Source organism: Papaver somniferum, chromosome 10, assembly GCF_003573695.1.
Source record: "Papaver somniferum cultivar HN1 chromosome 10, ASM357369v1, whole genome shotgun sequence".
Classification (NCBI taxonomy): domain Eukaryota; kingdom Viridiplantae; phylum Streptophyta; class Magnoliopsida; order Ranunculales; family Papaveraceae; genus Papaver; species Papaver somniferum.
In genome coordinates this window covers 153,847,372-153,867,428 of record NC_039367.1, presented here as the reverse complement: position 1 = coordinate 153,867,428, position 20,057 = coordinate 153,847,372, and the positions used below count along the sequence as shown (strand labels likewise).

General features: G+C 37.8%; 1 protein-coding gene and 1 long non-coding RNA gene across 6 annotated transcripts; both read right to left on the bottom strand.

Annotated features, from left to right (window-relative positions):
- Positions 1-258: 258 nt before the first annotated feature.
- LOC113319517 lies at positions 259-2,251 on the bottom strand. Of its 2 annotated transcripts, none has more exons than XM_026567760.1 (5): positions 2,114-2,251; positions 1,412-1,531; positions 1,200-1,300; positions 706-1,084; positions 259-610 (listed from the first exon to the last, which is right to left on the bottom strand). In XM_026567760.1, the coding sequence occupies exons 1-5, from the start codon at positions 2,169-2,171 to the stop codon at positions 513-515; spliced, it is 756 nt and encodes a 251-aa protein (XP_026423545.1). In that variant the 5' UTR covers positions 2,172-2,251; the 3' UTR covers positions 259-512. The 2 variants fall into 2 exon arrangements, with proteins under 2 accessions (XP_026423545.1, XP_026423546.1); XM_026567761.1 differs by having other exon boundaries at positions 259-607.
- A 472-nt stretch (positions 2,252-2,723) lies between these two features.
- On the bottom strand, positions 2,724-5,765 carry LOC113319152. 4 transcript variants are annotated; one of them, XR_003345166.1, is made up of 8 exons: positions 5,446-5,765; positions 5,212-5,329; positions 4,987-5,011; positions 4,756-4,911; positions 4,378-4,655; positions 4,072-4,283; positions 3,763-3,940; positions 2,724-2,972 (listed from the first exon to the last, which is right to left on the bottom strand). It is a non-coding gene; the product is annotated as an uncharacterized LOC113319152 (long non-coding RNA). The 4 variants fall into 4 exon arrangements; XR_003345167.1 differs by having other exon boundaries at positions 4,756-5,077; XR_003345164.1 differs by having other exon boundaries at positions 4,756-5,011.
- Positions 5,766-20,057: the final 14,292 nt, after the last annotated feature.

Genomic DNA, 20,057 nt, shown 5'->3' with positions numbered 1-20,057 from the left:
CGTATCAAGGATTCAAAATGTCTACACCTCGAAATGTCGCATTTTGCTACATACGTAACAAGGATTCAAGGCAATATCCTAGAGCGGGAGTTTGTTATACAAAGCAAGTTATATGATCTGGTGGTGCCAATCTCTCGACTCCCTCGAGTGATACATGTGCATGTTTGACACCACCTTGTTTCTGTTGGCTAAAGTGCTTTATGTCATGTATTCCATGCAACAGATGGTGATGTTTGGGGTATGTATAGATCGATAATCCCTAAGACCCCTTGGTATAGAGTTGTAATGTCATATATTCGTACCCATGGAAAAAAAAATTCATACATTCGTCTATATTCGTATAGAGGCAGAGAAAAATCTACTATGGTAATGAATCTATACATGCCAGCAAAGATTTTTATTACGAAAATTTCAACTCACGCACGTCTGATGAGGATGAGTATCATCAATTACTATTAGTCTTCCCTATATATTCTCATGACTTCTAAAAAGAGCAGATGACGCGATGTGTATCATGAGTCAGCGTGCCGTATGTTTCTCCTCCTTTCATACTCTTTGATAGTCATGCTCTCCACCTTACCAACCCCCATTAATGGTCGGACAACAACAACTGGAGAAAACAATAGCTAGATATGTTAGAAATAGTAATAAAGAAATCAGAAACGAGTTGCTACAATTGAGAAGTGAGTACCAATACGTGCATACCTTCAATTCCTATACCACTATGACTATCACTCTGAATGCCAGAATAGATTGCATCTTCCACCAATGTCCTGGCCGCTGTCAAATCATCTTCCTCTCTTCTGTACCTCTCATCCATATAGACAAAAGCAGCTCCGGACCCAGACCCAGTTTGGAATACACCCCGGATGCAGTCAATGTCGGTATTCATTAAGTCAAGGACTCCCGCATTGTTTACAAAGAAGAATTTAGGGTCATCACAACCTCGGTTATAGCCACCTAGCAGTATAATACCCCTGTGTTGTTCCGGTAATAAACCATCTTTGATGTCTTGCAAAACCAATTCGTATACCTCTTCCACCATGGTCGTAATGTCGATGAATAGGTGTTTTGCTTTATCAACCTACAAATATATGGTAATATAAACCAATTTAGTAACTATCAGTTTTTTGCATTAATCAACTTATGTATCAAATGATTGACCAAATGTAATTATCAACTCATCTTAACCAACTTACGAATCTCAAGAACCTGTCGACCAAATGGTCAGCATGCTTCTCGTATCCTGCTCTAGTCAAGGCTGCAAACGTTCCTATCTGGATAATTTTGGTTGTCTCTTCTGTATACATACAAGTTATAATGACATCACCGTTAAATAGCTTTACTATTCTTTCTTCCGTAACCACTGGATAACAAAAAAAAAAAAAACATCAAAGCCTAATTGACTCACTTTTCTTTGTTCCGGTAATATCAGTTTTTTGCATGTCAGCCCCTAAAACAATCGCCTTTCTAACTGTTACTCCAGCCGTAGTGGTACCAGACCACATACCATCATCACAAGTGTTAGGACCTGATGATCATGAATGAATATGTCAGTAAAAAAGGATTAATAACATTTTCTCTACCAACAACCAAATAAAGAAAGGTCCTTCCTTGTTATCAAAAACACATTCCTGGAGACTTTGCTCTCTTATCTCTTCTTAAAATTTTCTCATATACAAATTTCTAAAATTTAGATTTTAATCTTAACCCTTATTCAAAAATGTATCTAATACGCAGAGGAAAAGGAAAAAACCCAATCTGTGTTAATTTTATCCCAAACCAACTTCTAAATTTTGGGTACAAAATCAGAACCCTAATTTGAAAACGAAATCTGGCTAGAAGCGTATCTAGTACGCAAAGCGAGAAAAAGAACAACTCTATTTGGGAAATTAAAACCCCTAATTTGGAAATTAGTAGATTCTTAATTCGGTAATCTTAATTAAACCTAATGAAAGAAAGCGGTAAAGATAAACTTTCAGAAAAATATTCAAAACGAGAAACCCCTAATTTCGAAATCAAATACAGAAACCTAGCTAATTACGATTCTCAAATTAACAACGTTACAATTTAAAATAAAATAAAAACTGAGTTTAACAAGCATGCATCTTACTTTCGATTGGTGCATTCGTCACTAATCTAACATCCTCTGTAGAGATTGAGATCGCCATTGCCAAAAGAAAAAGAAAACGGAGAAGGAAAAAGAAAACGTCTTGCGCGATCTAACTATGAATAGAAGATTTGATCGAGTTTATGGGTTTATTTATAGACTCAAATGTAACTATTATTATTTATCAAAACATACCAATAATACCCCTCAATCCCTTGACCGACCTTAACTATGAAGAAATGTGGCCTCTTCTTAGTCTAACGAAATCGTACGTCGCAAGGTTTGACCAAAAAAAGAAATTAGCTTAGCAAAAAGCCAAAAACTTTCGGAAAAAAAAAGCGGGCAAGAAGAGTGAATGTTACTAGCCCATGGTGGATCCTTTCCTTTCATATACAAATAGCAAGCGTCGTGGTCAACAAATATTTTTCTTTTACTTGGCTACGTTTAGCGTTCGTAGGCAAGCCAATGATAGAAATGTACAAGTGTGCTTTATATGCATTTTTGGGTCCACCACAACAAAATCCCCGTAAAAAACTGTGAATAAAGTGGGATCTGTGCGCACGTGTTTCTCTGATAAGAAAAGGGTGATCTACAGTGAACATACATGAAACAGTGTTTGAACATCTAAAATCTTATTAGCACTTGAAATTCAGATTACATTCAACTATAGTAAAGATAAATATGGTAAGCAAATTGTCCGGCAACAACAATATAAAGTCTGATTCAAGAACAACCTCAAAGCGTACTTGCGTAGGAAAATAAATAAACCACAAAGCGTAATTGCGTAGAAATAAGAACAATGGCTGCAGAAATAAGAACAATGGCAGCAGCAGAGTCGAATGGTTTCCTTTCTAGCACTCCCCTGCAATCCAAATTTCCTTTCGAAATCAACAGCAGCATTCTTCAAAAAAATTTCTCCAAAATCCGAGGCAATTCGCACAAATGATGTAAAAAAACTGAACCACAACTTTTATCATTCCGGAAAGCATATTTAAATCTTGTGTTTTAAGGGATCATGCCATTAAATGATTGCTCCAGCATACTAAGCAAGAAGTTATTACAGATAATTAAATTTCAAAGAATTTTCTGACTTACAGTGCACGACAGGTTTTTGCTACCTAGGAATTGTGCCCATGTAGGAACAATTTCATCTCTTACTGGAGCTCAAAGAGGCCATGCACTACCTATCTATAAAGCTAAACTCACAGCACGATTTAAGTGACTCATACAGTTGAGCAAGCCAGCTAAGGAAAAAGCCGATTAAAGAAAGAGTCGAAAAGATTATTGTGTTTAATTTAATACATAACAAAGAACCACGAGGACATCCTGTAATCTTTAATTGTTTACGTTACACAATCCATCAATTGCCTGACATCTACAACCCAGGCTCATTCTAGAAGAGTGTTTTCTACATCTACCACTTGCTGCAGTTTATCTGACAAGTTGCGTGGACACGGATGGTTTCCAACAATCATGTTTGAAAATTATAGTCAGATACATAGACAATCATGTACTAACAACATAGACTTTTATTGCCGAAAGTACCAGCTATACTCCATGGACTAATGTTAAGACAGAGATCTGTCTCCATGGACAAGTCAGCTTCAGATACTTAAATGGACAAAGTAATACTACAAGTTTGCCAACTATACCTTAATTGCTTATGATTTCTTTCTTAGAAGCTGCAGGCAATGGCCACCGAGCCAGTCTCAAATTTGGATCATAAGAGAGGATACAACCAGCCTTCTTAGCTATCTTTATAGCAGCGAGCTGTGTTGATCTGCAAGGTTCCTCGATCAAACTCACAGAGCCAGAGTGAAAGACATATGCCTGTACAAAGTTTTATGAAAAAGACAATGCTTAGCGGAAAAATAGTTGGAGTTACATAAAAAGAACAGTTTCGAGTAACGTGAAGCAGAAAAAACAATTTCAAGTAGCATTGTTGTGCTCAGTATTTATACCTTCTTCAGAAGGTCTTTATTAAGTTCTGATTCACACAGAAGCATATCTTCACTTGGAGTGCGGAAAAACATAAACTCAGTTCACCATCAGCTCTCGGTGATACAAATGCCAGTGCAGTTAACGCTTTGTAGTCCAAACAAACTCCAGAATTATCCACATTGTTTTGCTTCAAGATGTCGGACACCATATGTCCAAATTCATCATCTCCTACCTGAGATTCAAAGTACGAATCAGTCTAAGAGTTGGTGAAAGGAGAGTGACACAAAGAGTAGCTTCAACCAATAAAAGAGGGATCTTATACGCACCGTTCAAACAAATGTTGTTGAACCACCAAGCCTTGTTATTCCAACAGCAACATTAACAGGAGCTCCACCTGGTGCTTCTGCAAGTGAAACTCCACCAACAGTTGGAACAAAATCAATCAACATCTCGCCAAAGCAAACTACAAGCAGATCTTTCTCTTTACTTTTCCCATCACGGTCGACTATCAAGGAACTTTTAGCTACACAAACACATACAAAATCAACTCCTCAGATACTACAAACAAGGACTGGATTTTGGTTTCTCTCCTCTTACTCTAAGCCTGCAAACAAATCAAATTGACTATCATCGTACTTATCATTTTACTGCGACAATTTTTATTTTGTTCATATGCTAACAAACATATATAAGTACATATGTACCTGTTGAATAATTTAACTGAAAGCATCTAGCATCCACTTGTATGTAAAAAGATCGGGATGGCATATGAGAATGATGCACCTAATAGTGCCACACGAGCATGTGGACTACATCTCAAAATCATTGATTTTCAGACATCATTCTAGCGCGGACACACCCTTGTATTGACAAATTAGTCAGTGAGACTTCAGAGGAAGGAAATAGAAGGAGATGCTAGATAGACAAATACATACCCCCGTTCATCCCAGACATTGTCACCTGAACAAAAATATATTAGGTTACATTTGGGTATGGAAAAACCACAGCCTGTGCTTGCAATCTTGTCTGCAAAGCACATCCAGTAACACGATCAAAGAAGACCAAATATATTGGACAATCAGTGTACACTAATCTAAAACAGAAGCAAAAATATGGAAATAACAAAGTAGATTCGAAGAAATGCCTCAGTGAAATCATACCTTCCATTTCCTTTTCATAGAAACAATCAGTAATTTTGCCAATATATAAAACAGCAGATAAACTATCCAATGGTTTTACACTCTTGGGTATTTTTTTAGCTGGTCCACCTTCTAATGGCTATGAAACAACAAAAACAAAGTTAGGGTTTTTAATCATCTTCAAAATTAACTAGAGAAATCTGATTTTATAAGTGTTCAGATTATCCCAATGATTTAGAAGAAAAGGGATTTTACCTTGTAAAAACAATCATCAATCGAAGTAATCGAATGATGAAGAACCTCATGTATATCAATCGAAATGATTTGCAACCTTTGTTTTTCAATTATGCAACCTCCTGTAGATCGATCTAAGTAATCTCTTGTTCATCTCTGTAATTCGAAACCCTAGGTAACAAAAATAGAAATCCTGGATCTAGGGTTCTACTGTAGAGATAAACAAGAGGGTTATAAGGAAAGTTGATTTAAGAAAAAGAAGAACGTATATAGTGGCACTGGTATCACTGATATGGTGATGGTGGTGCTCGAGCAGAAGGAAGAGAAGATGAAGTGGCTGCTCTGCTTGGTCGGCGAAGAAACAAGAGAAGAAGAAGAAAATGTGCCTGTAGCCTGTAGGTGGATCCTAGTTAGCAATTCGGCGTATTATTCGCGCATTTTTCCGTATCGGTCTTTCCCGAATAATAAGCCCGAACTACCATAACTCCGAACCAGGTATGCTTGTTTTGTGGCCTTGGCGAATAATTCGTGAATTTTACGAATAATACTATTCAAAGCCCATATCTACTCTATAACCCACTTATTTCAAGGTATTAATGTTTCTTTTTCAAAAATGTGAAGGACTCCGAACCAGGTATGCGTGTTTTGTGGCCTTGGCGAATAATTCGTGAATTTTACGAATTTCCGAATCATTCGTCCGTTTGATTCGGCAGCTGTTGTTACGGACTTTCTAACTTTTGCCCAAAGCCCACCCGATCCAATACTATTCAAAGCCCATATATACTCTATAACCCACTGATTTCAAGATATTAATGTTTTTTTTTTCAAAAATGTGAAGGATGGGATTCGAACTTCGTTCTCTTGCTTCCAATACTACACCTCAAGCCACTGCACTGGGTGTGTGTTGGTGTCAATTCTAAATATATTATGTATATACTCTTTTAAATCTCAAATGATACTCCCCCACACCAGAAATATATTTATTTATTAATTAATACATGCCGAATTTTAAATACCGAACACAAATTAGTAAAAAGAATTATACACGTACCTATGGTGTTCCGAATTACTCCCGGCTCGCGAACCGTTGACTGGATTTTAGATCGAATTTAATTTTTATAAATCCGAATAATACTCGTACGATTTCCTTTCCGAACGTATGCCGAACTCCGAATTACTAACTAGGAGGTGGATAGGGTAGAGTTATCTTTGAAATTGAAAACAGTTGCTAGTATTTGGGCGGAAATATGAGGCTCTGTGTCACCGCGCACACGGACTCTTGGCAAGGTTTTTACTATCCGCAACCGGGGTCGGGTCGTTTCAAAATCAGTAACATAAGAGGCTGTTACCAAAGTTTAGAAACCGAGTTCGGTCACCAATTAGTAACGGCTAAGTGTTCGTTACTAACTTGGTTTACTAATGTTAGTCTCTATGTTGGTTTAGCAACAAAACATGATTTGTATTCCTTTAAAATGGATTAGTACTAATCTTAATCATGTATATTAAGGGTACATGATGATAAGTATCTCTTATTCTATTTGGAATGACATATTAGTTATAACAATGCTATGTGAGGCTGATTTTCAACTCTTGATGAAAGGTTGAATGACACATGTCTTCCTAGCATGAGGTGGACTCCATTCTAGCTCTTGTTTATAAAGAACTTTTTCCATCATTAAGGAATAAGAGAAGATAGAATTGGAAGTGTCTACCTACAAGTTTTTCTTTCTACTGTTTTGCTAAATCTAAGGTATGCACTTATACTTCCTATCTACTTCATGTTAAGTGTTTTCAGTTGTAGAATATGTGATCCTAGAGCATGCATAGAACTATATATCAGCATAAGGTATTAAGCATGTTCACATAAACAATCATTACAGCTAATAGGTAATTGCAAATCATGATTAAAGAGATGATATTCTAACATTAGTATCAGAGCCTTAGGTATTACATATTCTACAGAACTTGATTCACATATTATGGTTACTGTTATGAAATTTCAGCAATTCACATATTACTTTAGATATGAAATCCTTAGATTCAAATTATGTAATATATGTGTTTTGTTGGCATCATGTTACAAGGATGATCTAAAGAATTATTTGAAGCCTTGTAGTAGTCTTGATGTAACTTTTATCGTTTCTATGTGTCGCCAAAGTGATACTTTTGGAGCTGATAAAAGCTACACATTTTTTTTATGAAAGGACTACGCAAAATTGCGTTTCAGATATTGTTAATATGACGATACCCAAAGTTTAATCATACTTGTCATATCTGTAATAGAGCAAGGTAATCTATTTATACATAGTAAATGATAGGTTTTAATGACCCAAAGGTTTAAAAGATCCGTTGAGTACTGTGTATAAGCTGATTAGCCTTATTTTTCATTAGACTTTGGTACATCACAAGTTTACCCCAAGGTGGAGTTGTGGTTGTATTGAGTCTGAAATCAGCATGTTATTATCATGATGTTTAAGAATGTTCTATGTTTCAATATATACATATTATTCATATGGAATACATGCATTTTTCAGTTACAATGAATCCTATACAAGTTCAAGGTTATTTGGCTGTTATTAAGCCTCTTAATGGTATGAACTACTTAAAATGGAAGTCAAACCTTGATATAGTCCTTGGCTACTTGGAATATGACATCGCTCTAAGAGAACCTAAACCAGAAATACTTGTCGATACGTCTATTATAAATGAAAAACTAGATTTCCATAAATGGGAGAAGGAAAATAGAATGAGCATAATGATCATTCAAGGTGCAATTCCTGATATTATTCGAGGTGGAATTCCAATGAAAGAGATTGCTAAACAGCTGATTGAAGTTATTCAGTCACAATTTATGAGTTCAGCGAAGTCTATGATTGGTACTCATATGGGTCAGCTGACTTCAATGCGGTATAATGGTGAAGGTAGTGTTCGAGATCACATCCTTCAAATGGCAGATCTGGTATACAATTTACGGGGTCTGGATATGAATCTAAATGATGATTTTCTAGTACAACTTGCAGTTAATTCACTTTCTAAGCAGTTCGAGACTTTCAAGGTCAACTATAACACTTATGACAGAAAATGGAATGTAAATGAATTTATCGCTCATTGTGTTCAAAAAGAGGAAAGGCAGCGACATGAAACTAAAGAGTATGCAAATTTTACTGTGGCTGGTCCTAGCAAGAAAGATTTCAAAAAATCTGGAAAGAATAAGAAACCACAAGAACAGAAAAAGGAAACACCAAAGATTTCAAAAAATCTAAATGACGGTATGAAGTTTCCATTCAAGTGTCATTTCTGTAAGAAGCAAGGACACACGAAGAAGGATTGTTTTAAGTATAAGAATTGGCTGAAAAAGAAACAATAAGGTACTGATTTTCATATGATGTGCTTTGAGATTAATCTTGCTAATACTCCTTTAAGTACTTGGTGATTAGACAGCGCAACAACCATTCATGTTACTAATTCCTTATAGGCGTTCACAAGCCAGAGGAATCTAAATAAGGAGGAGCGGTGTCTATACATGCCAAATGCTCAAGGAGTGGAAGTTAAAGCTATTGGAAATTTGCATCTACCTCCGGATAACTGGAATTTTTTGGATCTTTTTGATGTATTTTATGTAGCTACTATAAGAAGATGTTTGACATCAATTGGTAGAATCAACTGTAAGGGCTTTACTTTTTTCATCGGTGGTGGTTGTTTTATTATGTTTCATAACTCTAAATTGGTTGGTTTTGGGCCGAATGAAGATAATCTGTATAAGATGAATGTTGATATTAAATCTTTAAATTCAATGTGTTGTATGAATGTTTATACCTCTAAGGGTGTCAAAAGAAGATTAAACTCAAAGAATTCTTCTATGTTGTGGTATCAGCATTTAGGGCACATATCTAAAGATCGAATGCAAAGGCTTGTAGGGCAAAATGTGCTACCGCAACTAGATTTTTCAGATTTCAGCACATGTGTAGCATGTATTAAAGGAAAGTTTGTTAAATCAAGAAAGAAAACAACTATTAGAAGTCAAGGCTTACTTCAGATTTTGCACACGAACATTTGTGGTCCTTTTACGGTTGCTTCTAGAGGTGGACAGAGATACTTCATCACATTTATAGATGATTATTCGCGTTATGGGTATCCTTATCTTATTCGTAAAAGATCACATGCTCTAGAATTCTTCCAAACCTACAAGGTAGAAGTCGAAAACCAACTTTAGAAGAAAATTAAAGTCTTGAGATCATATAAGGGAGGAGAGTATTATGGAAAATCTGATTTCTGTGGAGAATCTCATGGAAAACTACTTGAATTTCTGCAAGAACATGGTATTGTACCTCAGTTTACTACTTTCGGATCACCGGAAAAAAATGGGGTTGCTGAAAGAAATAACTAAACAAAACAAAGATATGATTCGCACTATGTTAATTAAGTAACTCTACATTACCTGAATCCATTCGGAGAGAAGCTTTAAAGACATCGATATACATTCTAAATCGTGTACCCAGTAAAGCAGTTACAAAAACTTCTTATGAGCTTTGTACAGGTAGAAAACCTAGTCTAAATCATCTTCATGCTTGCGGTTGTGCAGCGGAAGCTAGGATATTCAATCCTGCTGAAAATCTCTTGATTCACGCACTACAAGTTGTTTCTTTGTTGGCTACCCAAACAGATCAAAGGGCTATAAGTTTTATTGTCCTTCTAGGCCTGTTGAGATTGCTGAAACCAATAATGCTAAGTTTCTGGAGGATGATCAAATAAGTGGGAGTCAATCTCGTCAAATTGTGTTTGAAGAAGAGAATACAACTAACCTGATTGTAACTGAAGTTCGAAAAGAATCAACAGCTGACATTCCAGAATCATCTAGAGCCGATGAAACGAAAGAAATGGTTCTCCGCAGATCTACTAGACCAAGAATAACCGTCGTCAAACCAAGTTTTAGTACCTTCATGGTTGAATCAGATGAAAATGTGATAATTCGGAAGAACCATCTACATATTCACAAGCAGTGAATGGAAAGAACGCTCGTTTCTGGATTCCTTCCACATATGAAGAACTGGAATCAATGGAAAAGAATGGTGTATGGGATTTGGTAGATCTTCCTGAAGTTGCAATAACAGTTGGTTGTAAATGGATTTTTAAAATCAAACGGAATGCTGATGGGAGTATCGAAAGGCACAAGGCTAGGCTTGTAGCCAAGGGATTTACTCAAAAAGAAGGGGTTGATTATGAAGAAACTTTCTCTCCAGTTTCCAAGAAAGATTCGTTCAGAATTATCATGGCAATGGTGGCTCATTTTGATCTGGAATTGTATCAAATGGATGTAAAAACTGCTTTTTTAAATGGTGATCTTGATAAAAGGATATACATAGAACAGCCAAAAGGTTTTACATCTAAAGGTCAAGAAGGTAAGGTATGTTGCTTAAAGAAATCTATATATGGATTAAAATAAGCATCCCATCAGTGGTATCTGAAATTCGATCAAGTAGTGTCGTCTTACGATTTTGTTGAGAACGAAGTTGACAGATTTATATATCTGAAATCTAGTGGGTGCAAGTTTATCATTCTAATTCTGTATGTTGATGATATTTTGCTCGCTAGCAAAAATATTCATATGTTGCATGACATTAGACACTTTCTTTCATCTAATTTGGAAATGAATACTTGGGAGAAGCTTCTTATGTTCTTGGTATTAAGATACATCGAGACACAAACAGAGGTCTATTAGGTTTGTCTCAAGAAGCCTATATCAAAAAGATACTTAAGAGGTTTGAAATGCATAATTGTGCACCGGGTGAAGCACCTATTGTGAAGGGTGACATTATTAATCGATTGCAGTGTCCTAAATCAGATTTAGAAAGGAGTCGAATAGACTCTAAGAAGTATGCATCAGCTGTTGGCAGTCTGATGTATGCCATGATTTTCACCTGTCCAGACATTGCTTTTGTTGTTGATGTATTGGACGTTACCAACACAATACAGGTGAACAACATTGGAAAGCAGTGAAGAAGGTGCTTAGATATTTGCATAGAACTAAGCAATTTCATCTTGTGTACAAGAGATCAAGTAGTGTTATTAGTTTTAGACAGTCTGTGCCTAGGTGAAAAGGTGATATTTAAATCAACAATATGAAACCAAGGTTTTTGAATAGAACTACAGAGATTTTGCTTCGTTCACAAAGAGGAGGAGAAGGGCTGGTTTAGGGAGGGAAGCGGAGAGAGTGTTGAGACCAGAGCAGTTCTGGAAGAATAGTGCTTGACTTGTATGAGAAAGTGAAAGCTTTGAGAAAGCTAGCAAGAGTTTCCTTTCCGAGTGTTGTATTTCTCCCTGACCAAAAACTTGTGTTTCGGTGGAAATAGGTAAAACCTATTTATACAAGTCCAAGTGAAATGTACTTCGGCCTCGTGAGAAAAGAAACGGATGAGTTAAATGGGAAGAGGTGGTAACACCTGGTATTGATGGAATTGATGTTCCATAATGAAAGAGTGTTTCACCATTACTTTCTGCATTTACTAATAGTTTGATTCTTATGACACTGTCTTGAAACGGGCATTTGTGTATGCCGCACGCTGTAGATCGCCAAACTAATACCCCAATGAGCATCCCCTAGTTTGTGACATATGTTTTGATGTCTCGAGTTTTTTCGTGGAAAACATGTAGCATGTCGCTGGTGTTTGATAAGTTGAGCTTGAGAGACTTGTCGGCTCAGTGGGGACCTTCGACGGTCGAGATTTTGCATCTTAAGAAGAATCGTGGTGTTTGATGTAGGCGCGGCATGCCAAAGTGCAAGGGTTGCACGACATGTGCCAATGGCATGTGGCATGCCTTGGCCCTAGGTTGCACGTCGGATGAAAGTGGTAATGCCAAGGTGGAAGTGTTGCATAACATGTGCCAATGGCATGTGTGTCGGCATTGGACCTAGGTTGTATGGCGTGTGCAAGGGTTGCACGGTATGTTCCAATGACGCGTGTGGCGGGCATTGGCCCTAGGTTCCGTGGAATGGCATGCCAAGTTGCAAGGGTTGCACGGCATGTGTCAATGGCGCGTGTGGCGGGTATTGGCCCTAGGTTGCACGACGTGTGCAATGATCGCGTATTTTGGGATTTTTGCATGGTTAGCGCGATGATTGCGCGTTGTTTTTCGGTTTGGCATTGTTGCCATATCTAGCGCAATGATTGCGTGTTTATTTGTAGTTTTGGCATGGTTACCATATTTGGCGCAATGATTGCACGGTACGCGCAATTGCTATGCGATGAGTGCACGGTACGTGCGTTTGGCATGTTCGCCATGCTTTTGCGCAATGATTGCACGATACGTGCAATTGTTATGTTTTGCACAATGTTTGCACGATATGTGCATTTGGCATGTTTCCTGACATGTGTGAGTGGAATGATTGGCATGCTTTTACGCAATGATTGCACGGTACGTGCAATTTCTATGCTTTGCGTGATGATTGCACAGTACGTGCATTTGGCATGTTTTACATGCTTTTGCGCAATGGTTGCGCGGTATGCGCAGACTTAGGGTTTTGTGTATCGAAACCCTAATTCAGTATTTGAAAGAGGATACCCTGGTAATTTTTACATAAGCGCGTTAAATGCTCTAATAAATGTGCTAGTGTCACCGGTGACGTCATGACTGGTGTGAGGTTTTACGGTTTTACCCCTCGTTCTAAAATCACCATCAACATTAAGTCCCCTGCTTAGCTTGGAACAGGGGCCTTGTTGCGAGGTAAGCATAAGATGGTGATAGACGAGGATAGAACTGAAACAGTAAGTTATGAAATATGGCCGAGGACATTTGTCTGACCTTTTTCAAGATGTAAGTAGAATCCGTAATCCTTGCATATTGTAGCCTTGCACAAATCCCAGTATGACTAGGTGTCTTTGGGGTCAGGATTTGGAACGCGAGGCGGAGCTGCTAGCATAGACTTGGTATGAAAGGGACTTGTCAGCATCAATGAGCTTTGAATGGGCGTGGGCCACTTGGCAGAGCTCGGTGTTGGCAAGGGGAGTGTAGATTGGTATGGATGGCGCGAACTGCATGGCTGGCGCGAATTGGCAAGGACGGTGCGATGCTGGAAAGGGAGGCATGGACTAAGCATGGAAAGGCCGGCGTTGGAAAGGGACGCATGGCTGACACGGTGGTGGCGAGGAAAGCATGGCGGTCGCGGGGAGGAAAGCATGGATGGCGTGGCAAGGCAAGGTGCATGCGCCTTTCGGGAGTGGCATGGCTTGGCGTAGAAAGGAAAGCGTGGATCTCGGCAAGGATTGGTAAGGAAAGCGCGGAATGTGGAGAGGTACTGGCACGGACTGTTGGCAAGGCTGGTGTAGATTTGCAAGGACGGCATTGAGCGCTTGGTAGGGTCGGTGCTAGCAAGGAAGATGCGTGCGTTTTTGGAAGTGGTCAAAGCTTGCTATTGCGGGCCCGGCTGCCTTTCTCCATGCACGGCTTTGAAAATGGAATTCTTCCCTTATTCGAAGTCCCCAACTATCACGCCTATAAAAGGGATTGTCCACCTTGTTAGAGCATAGCTCCGTCAACCTCGCATGCGTTTCTATCTCAAGCATGTTTGTCAATGTTAGTGATCAAAACTATAAGTCTTGATTTCTAGTGTATTATATCTAAGTCTCGGACTAGGATAGTAAGTGTAGTTGAGCTCAAGGACTTCATGGCGATTCATCAGACAAGAATAAGAACTACTCAAGAAACCGGTGGAACTTCTCGACAAAAAGTTATGTGAAGACTTGAACTTATCTGTCACTCAAAAGTCTATCTATTCTATCTCCTACTTCTTGAGATAAAAATCGTATGCTATATATATACTATGATCATACACATTGGATATTTCGAGCTTTGTATATCTCGCTTATCTATATCTCGAAATGTGTGTTGGTAAAGCGTTTCGCTTCGACCATAGTTTTCTTTACCTAGTGACGCAAGTCATGAATGTTTCAATCACTTTGAAAATTGCTTTGACGAGAAATAGTGTAACAACTATATAACGTCCTCTAAGAATGTTTCAATGATTGGAATAAGAGTTTCGATTACATAACCATGTATTCGTTGAACCGAATTTGTCCAACTTTGTTGATCAAGAGAAATCGGAAGGATTGTGGAGTTGGCTTGCCAAGTCCGCGACTGACGGAAGTTCTCATCCCGAGAATTTGCTGGTATTTCCAAAAACTCGTTTTTGTGAGTAGTCCGCGAACTCATTCCGCGAATTGGTGGAAGTTCTCGACCCGAGAATTTCTGCTGAGTTTGGAAAACTCAACCGATTGAACTTAAGTCTGCAAACTTGTTAGTGAGCTTAAGTGGTTATAATCTAAAGATGAATTCTGAACATAGATATTAAATTATCAAGGAAATCTTTATGCAAATTGTGGCTACAATGTTCATGAACCGATTCAATCGAATCAAATCATATTTGTTTCAATTGTGTCTTGTGTAATCACATAAGATCTCATAGAAATTGAACAACTCTTTAACTAGTTCATGTGAGCCATTTGAGATAGTTATGGTGAAGAAAAAAATGGTTGGTATGAATACTCATATGGTTAACCTTTGGTTACTATATTGAACCAACATACGCGTACACGTTTGGGCACGGTTTTCACAAACCCAGTAAACGTGTATTGATAGGTGCCTAATAATGCATATTTATAGATCTTTTTGTTATCTTTTATCACATCCCAAGTGCTCTAATGTCACATTTTAAATGAAATTGTACATTTTGCGTCTCGATGCATCAATAATCCTTTTTGTTGTAAATACTTATAATTTATGTTTGGTTTGTAGGATTAATAAATATGGGGAGGTCCATGAAGTTTCAGCTAGCTGAAGTGGCAGAGATATTTTGGAATGTGGAGACGTTGCAGCAAATGGTGGCTTAGAAGTGGAAGAAAATCTAGTGTCGGCGCAGCCAGTCATATGATGATCATGGCTTATATTAATGGGCCTGGTGTAAAGACAAGTATTTTGCACTTTCTAAACCAAAAGGGAACCCAAACAATCTACTTCTTATATACCTAAGCTAGGTATGAGTGCCTAACACCTAGGTCGGTCCCTATTATCTTTTTCATTTCACTTCCACAATCAGAGAAACTTTTCTTCTCAATTGTCTTTCCCATTTCAATTTCTCTGTCAAACCCATACCTCCACCTCCACAACAACCTTTCTTGTTTTTCCCACTTACACTCCAAACCCATTCTCTCCCTCATATCAATCAACACTATCACCACCATCCTACCCCCTCATTCGCTCTTTCAACCCTTTTCTTCACAGTAATCTATGACTAGCTAGGGTAGTTGGAATTCAACACAAAATTGAAGGAAAATCTGAAATTGTCTGTCAATAATTGGTTGCAGCATGCATAAAAGAGGCAGTGGTTCTGAAATTAATTAACGGAGTTGGTGAGTTGTGTGTTAGAAAACCTAATTTTATGTTTATACTGTATGTAAAATAGGGATTGATAATTGATTGGGCAAAGTCTAGTATAAATAGGGATGTGATTGTGATGAAGAGGTCATGCCCGGAGTAGCCGGTGCACCAAGCTCTAGTAGTAATTTAGGTTTTGTATCTTCAACACTTTCAATGTTTTAATTTTCTCTTTGGGTTCAGATGAAACCCCTAAATAAATAGATTATCTTTGTTTGATTTTACTTGTTCTCCATGGACTTTTATTGAAAAGTATGATTAATCTCTGATTGCATATCAAATTACTTTCACCTTGTATGTCTTGCATCCTTGGTAGTTTGATCAATTTTTTGTTATATTTTCAAGCTCTATGTAAATTGATTTAGTTCAATTTGTGATTACCTATGCCTTAAACAGATAGGTAATTCTAGGAATTGACATCTTTTGCTGAGATTAAATCATCATATTTGTTAGTGATTATATCACATCTTCAAGGTAGTTTGAGGCTAGAACTTCTATAGGTCCTTGATTGAAGGGAGAGCTAGTATATCAAATTAGGTATTTCTATGCGTATAGGAGGTGGATTCGAAGCCCTAGTTTACCATTTATTTCTTTGTAATCTTATTTCTTTTGTATAATCATCCATCACTTTGTCGTATCGACGCAAACAAAACCCATTTTTGTCACTGTTTGGATTGAATCAGTTGTAGTAAGGCCATAGTTTCAAGTCTACACCCACCTTGTCCCTGTGGATCGACCTGTATATGCACTATACACAATAAGGCACTGTGCACTTGCAGTTTATTGTAGGCTTGTTTTAAGTCCTACCAAGTTTTTGGCGCCGCTGCCGGGGACTCGGTAGCGGTGTGGTTGATTTTTTGGTTCCATTTTACTGATTTTACGTTTATCTCTTGTATATATGTGTTAGATTTCTTTCTTCCTTTTGTTAGTATGAGCTATAATTTTAATTTTTCAGTCATTACATATTGTAGCTTATTAGTTTACCATCATCTTGTAACTTAGATAGTAACTTTGTTAGTTTGTGCACCAGTGTGCATCTAGTCATAATACCATTTCAATCTGTAGCTGCATATGGTTAAGCATCTAGTTCAGATCTCTTTCAGTTTTGTTTGTCGCGATCACCTGCCTCATGGTCTCGTAGTGTAACTTAATTCAATTTCAAGCTTGTTGTTTGATAGACGCATTTATGTGTCTAATATGTCTCTATTGTATGTATTGTTAGTGCTCAATTTTGTATTAATTGTGTTCTTTTATGTGTTTGTAGGAATTATTAGAGAAATAAGCTCTTTCGGCGAAATTGGCTCGAAAAGTGGTGTTTTCCACCCCAGGATAGAGACTAAAAACACCCCAGAAATGCGCCGGAGGAACCCAGAAAAAATGCTGGAAACACCCCAGAAAAATTACTTAAGGCACCCAAGGGACATGTGTTATTCGGACTCCAGCAACGGATAAGGGGCGACCACTGGATAAGGGGTGACCTTCTTCAAAAATTCAAAAAAAAATTTTGGCGGGAAAATATTTGCTCTTCACTGGCAGATTTTCTCGATTGCATTTGGACGTGATTTTGTACGATTCAATCGCTGAAACTTTTTGGAAAGATGTAATATATCATAACAGAGCTGGTATGGGTGATTGTTTCGACTGAATTTGGCTGGATAATCACGTGGAAGAAATCAGGGCAACACGGGTTCGAAAATGATATTCACGGATTTTCAGCAAGTTTGATGTGTGCTGCTCGTGTTTGGATGACACTTAGTCATTGAAGATGCGTGTAGAAGCTAAATAAGGGAGTATCAGAGGCTGTTTACGTGTGGAGAATCATTTCAGGGAAGAAAATATTCGGAAAATATTTTCTTTTAACACCGAGTAATGGAGGATCATGGAGAGTTAATGAGCGTGATTTCTTGTCGCTGTTGGGTATAAATAGGTTCTATGTGTGTCCTAGAAGAGGTGTCGAGAGTTGGGAGGAGAGAAGGAACGCTGCAGAATCGAGAACCATGATTTCTCTCTGCTGCTGCTGCTGCTGCCATTGATGAAGATGAAGAACACGAAGAACGGACTCGCAGAAGCAGTCGTTTACCAACAGTAACATCGACTGTCCTCTATGGGTCGTAGTTCTTCAACGACAACAGCACTTCAGCTCTGTCGTTGATTCTGGACGCCTTCTGTGGGTCGCAAAGTTCTGTTTTACATCAGTTTCTTGTATTTCTCTTCATTGTAAAACACTTTTGAGCATCAATGAAATATTTTGAGAGCATTTTTACTATGATGAGCTAAAACCCAACACTGGGACGACGGAGGAGGCCGTGTTTCATCCATGTGGTAATTTAAATTAATTCTTTATTTGCTTTTTGCACCAATTTTAATTGAAATAAGATTTTAAATTAATTACTTGTGATTTCATTTGATGGAGTATGCTTAGTCCTATGGATTTTTGATATGCCATGCTTAAGAAATACAAGTAATATTTTATAAAATCTATCTTGGCAATAAACTAGAGTTAATATTTGTTTTGTTTTTAACTATAATCGCCTAGAATTAAATTCTGAACCACTTGAAAATAAAAATTGGCCGAATCATTATTCCCAGTATCTCTCGCCCATTGTGACAATTATTGTGTATATATTTTTATTTTTAAATATTTACAAGTCTGAGCAACGAACTTTAACTACCACTTTCAAAACTCCAACAAAATGCCGCCGCCGACGCGGATTTGTGCTTAGGTAGAATTTTTATGTTTATTTTTTTTATTTATTATTTGTTCCTTTTTACTTTGTCTTTTTGTCTTTGATTTACAGGTTCGAAGTGGAGCACTAAGGACTTGGAGAGGAAAAAGCTTAAAGCGAAAAGCGAAAAGAGAAGAAAAAAGGACAATTTTAGGATTTAATTTTTAAATTTTTAAAATTTTTTTTTAGAGTGTGTGAGGAAAAATGTAAGTTTTTTTATTTATTTTTTATTTATTTTGGACTTTGGACTTTAAACAATTGGACTTTGTTTTTTTTTAACCCTACGGAAGGGTATTATTATAAAAAAAAAATTATTATATAAACTGTGTGCAGGGAAGGACGACGATTACTATATCGTCTCGGCCCCTCGGGTTCGCACACGGCATAAGAGTCGTGGCCCGAGTCGACGACAACGGTTCATCGCCCGTATGGTACGGGAGGTAAGTCCAATCGAAACACCCGCGAATCTCCTGCAAGCGGGTTACTGTCTGCCTTAAGGTGATAATTGTTTGACGACGAACCGGACTGTCTTTATTTTCCTAGTAAAGGGCAAGGCCTGGCCTAAACAAGATAAGGGTTCGGATTTCATCACCGTTCCCTTCTTGCCCGCCTTAGGAAAACGAAACCTAACGCGAACCAAAGCTTAAAATTTGGAATAGAACGAGACCGATAGGGTAATGATCTTAATAGGAAACTCATTCGAAAAATATTGGTTGCTCTTTAAGCACACTCCAAAGTTCATGATGGTTTCTGTGAGTTGAATGCGTGACTGCGCCGCCTTGTGATAGCGGTGAGGCCTTGGGTATCAAAGCTCCACTGAGCTTCCCTCGCCTCAATTCAACTTACTTTGACTCGGATTGATTCCAGAGGGGTTTGCTCAAATTGCAACGAATTCCCTTTCGAAAGATAGAAGCTGGTCTAGAAACAATCTAAGTGGAGCCATCATGCTTTTTGTTTGCTAGAAATCTTTAGGTTTGCTTTGGTGGAGTCGAGTCGGCCTTGTTTGTGATTGTATAGAATCCCTCTGTAGTTTATATTTCTTCGGTGATGAATCCTTATGAGGAGACGCCACCTGCGATGACGTTGCGGAAATATATGTCTAGAAATTCTCGTTATCAAGAGACGTCTTCGGAAATGACTCTTGGTGAATATATGCATGGGCAGCGATATATGGATACTCCAACTTTTATTGAGGAATCACCTCTAACGATCTATGAGAAATATTATAAACATAGACCATGTAGTTTGGAACAAAGATTGAGAATTCTTGAATTTCAAAAATTGTATCATGATGATGAGGATAGTGATGATGAAGAATCTGAAATATGTAGGCAGAGTAATCAGGAATTTGTTTCTCCAATTGAGCCTTATAATGATAATGTTCTTTCTAGTTCAAATCCAAATAATTTTAATAATTATTAACCTATTCAAAAGGACGAGGATTTGACTAGAGATACCACAGTTTTAGACGAGGATTAC

Coding starts and splice junctions, on each gene's coding strand:
- LOC113319517 (XM_026567760.1), bottom strand. CDS start 2,171: ATGGCGATCTCAATCTCTACAGAGGATGTTAGATTAGTGACGAATGCA. Junction 1,301..1,411: donor TATTACCGGAACAAAGAAAA/GTGAGTCAATTA, acceptor GTATGTATACAG/AAGAGACAACCAAAATTATC. Junction 1,085..1,199: donor TCGACAGGTTCTTGAGATTC/GTAAGTTGGTTA, acceptor ATATATTTGTAG/GTTGATAAAGCAAAACACCT.